This window comes from Leishmania mexicana, chromosome 30 (genome assembly GCF_000234665.1).
Source record: "Leishmania mexicana MHOM/GT/2001/U1103 complete genome, chromosome 30".
NCBI lineage: Eukaryota > Euglenozoa > Kinetoplastea > Trypanosomatida > Trypanosomatidae > Leishmania > Leishmania mexicana.
The window spans coordinates 293503-295128 of record NC_018334.1 but is presented as its reverse complement, the minus strand read 5'-3'; the positions used below and the strand labels follow the sequence as shown (position 1 = coordinate 295128).

The 1626-nt window shown below is 57.9% G+C and overlaps 1 protein-coding gene across 1 annotated transcript; it reads left to right on the top strand.

Moving 5' to 3' along the window:
• Positions 1-862: 862 nt before the first annotated feature.
• LMXM_30_0771 (hypothetical protein) lies at positions 863-1510 on the top strand (the record flags this gene model as incomplete). The annotated part of the gene is made up of 1 exon (XM_003877551.1): positions 863-1510. The coding sequence occupies one exon, from the start codon at positions 863-865 to the stop codon at positions 1508-1510; it is 648 nt and encodes a 215-aa protein (XP_003877600.1).
• Positions 1511-1626: the final 116 nt, after the last annotated feature.

Genomic DNA, 1626 nt, shown 5'->3' with positions numbered 1-1626 from the left:
CTCCACGCCTGTGTTAGTGCTTTGAGCTGAATCCGGTGCGCTTCGGCCCTTGCTGCTTGTCTGTTCTCCATAGGGAGTCGGTGCGGTTGTCTTTGGAAAGAATCTCGCGGCAGTAGTCGGATTCTGCGATTGGCGGCTGGTGAGCCCCACCAGCGCGATCCTCATGCGGGGGGTCTCCTTTGCTTGATGACGGAGTCCGTGCGCTAGACTGACTGCCATTTGCGGGAATGGGCAAGCGAAGAGGCAGCACGTGTGATCTGCACGTTGCTCTCCCTCTCCCTATGCCGCCTTCTCATTACCTTCGTCACCCTTCCTTTGTCATGTCCGTGACTTTATCCCCCCCCCCCTCTATATACATAGGCACATGTTGCCCGCCCCTCCCCCAACATCATAGCCGCCCGCTGTGATTTAACTGTGACCGACCGTCCTGTTCCCAGTTGGACACACCTGTGCAGGAGTGTGGCGCGTCCTACCAGGCTGTGCACGGAACCCCAATCTACGCCATCGTGCGCTCTGTCGAACTCGTCACGCCTGCGGGTGGCTGTGTAGGTGCAACCGGGTGCGCTCTTCGCATGCGTAGGCCTGCCACGGGCACATGATGGGACCCGCGCACGGGACTTTCTCTGCTCCACCACCCTCCTCTTCTGTCGTTGCTTCTGCCCATATTTCGGTTCTGATTTGCGTCTTTTTGTTTTTGTCGTGCCCGCCCGCCGTTCCCTCTGCGATCTCTCTATCCCATCCTCTCGTCTCCTGTCGTCCTTTAGCGGGTCGGTCGTTCTCTGCACCTTGTCCTCCTCGCCGCTATCCCGCTTTCACAGCAGAGCCTATCTTCTTGTAAAACAGACGGGGACGCACACTAACCATGGCAACGGCTCCGCAGCAGGCACGGCTCTCCAGCACGGACCGGCGTGCCCAGAGGGAGTGGGTGCTCAAGATCAAAGAGACGAGCAACATGTTGTACCGCAGTGCTGCGCAGGCGCAACGCAACTTTGACCAGTACCTAACCGCCATGGAGTACGTGGGGGCAATGTACAAGGACTACGGTGAGCTGCTCAGCGCAGCCCAGAACAGCTTCCTTAACGTGCAGTCGGAGGTGGAGGGTGTCGGGGATGTTAAAAAAATCTGTGCCCGCCTCCACATCGCGATTCACAGGTGGGAGCACAGCGAGGAGCTCTACGCCGTGCGCAACCACCTTCACCTGCAGACGCAGATGTTAAAAGCGCGCAGCGACCACTCGTCGAGGGTGCTGCAAGAGTGCATTGAGCGTGATGAGTTGATCAAAAGGCACAGTGAAAAGAGTGCTCTTCTTGCGAAAAAGTTGCGCAAGCAGAGCTCCGAGGTGGACAAGCTGCAGAAGGAGTGCAATAAACTCGACGGGAAGATCGCCAAGCGGAGTGACGTGGCCCAGAGGGATTTGGACGCCATGGCCGTGAAATCCACGGCGACAGTCCTGTCGCTCATCTCACAGTTCTTCAAGGTCATGCATAAAAACAGGTGCTTTCATTGTTGATCGCTTCTAGCCTGATCGCGCTGGCGTGGGAGAGCACGATCTTGTCACTGACGCCGATGACGCCGTCACTGGTACTCTGAGGCGCCTTCACAGTGTGCGCAGCGAGATGTCGTCCG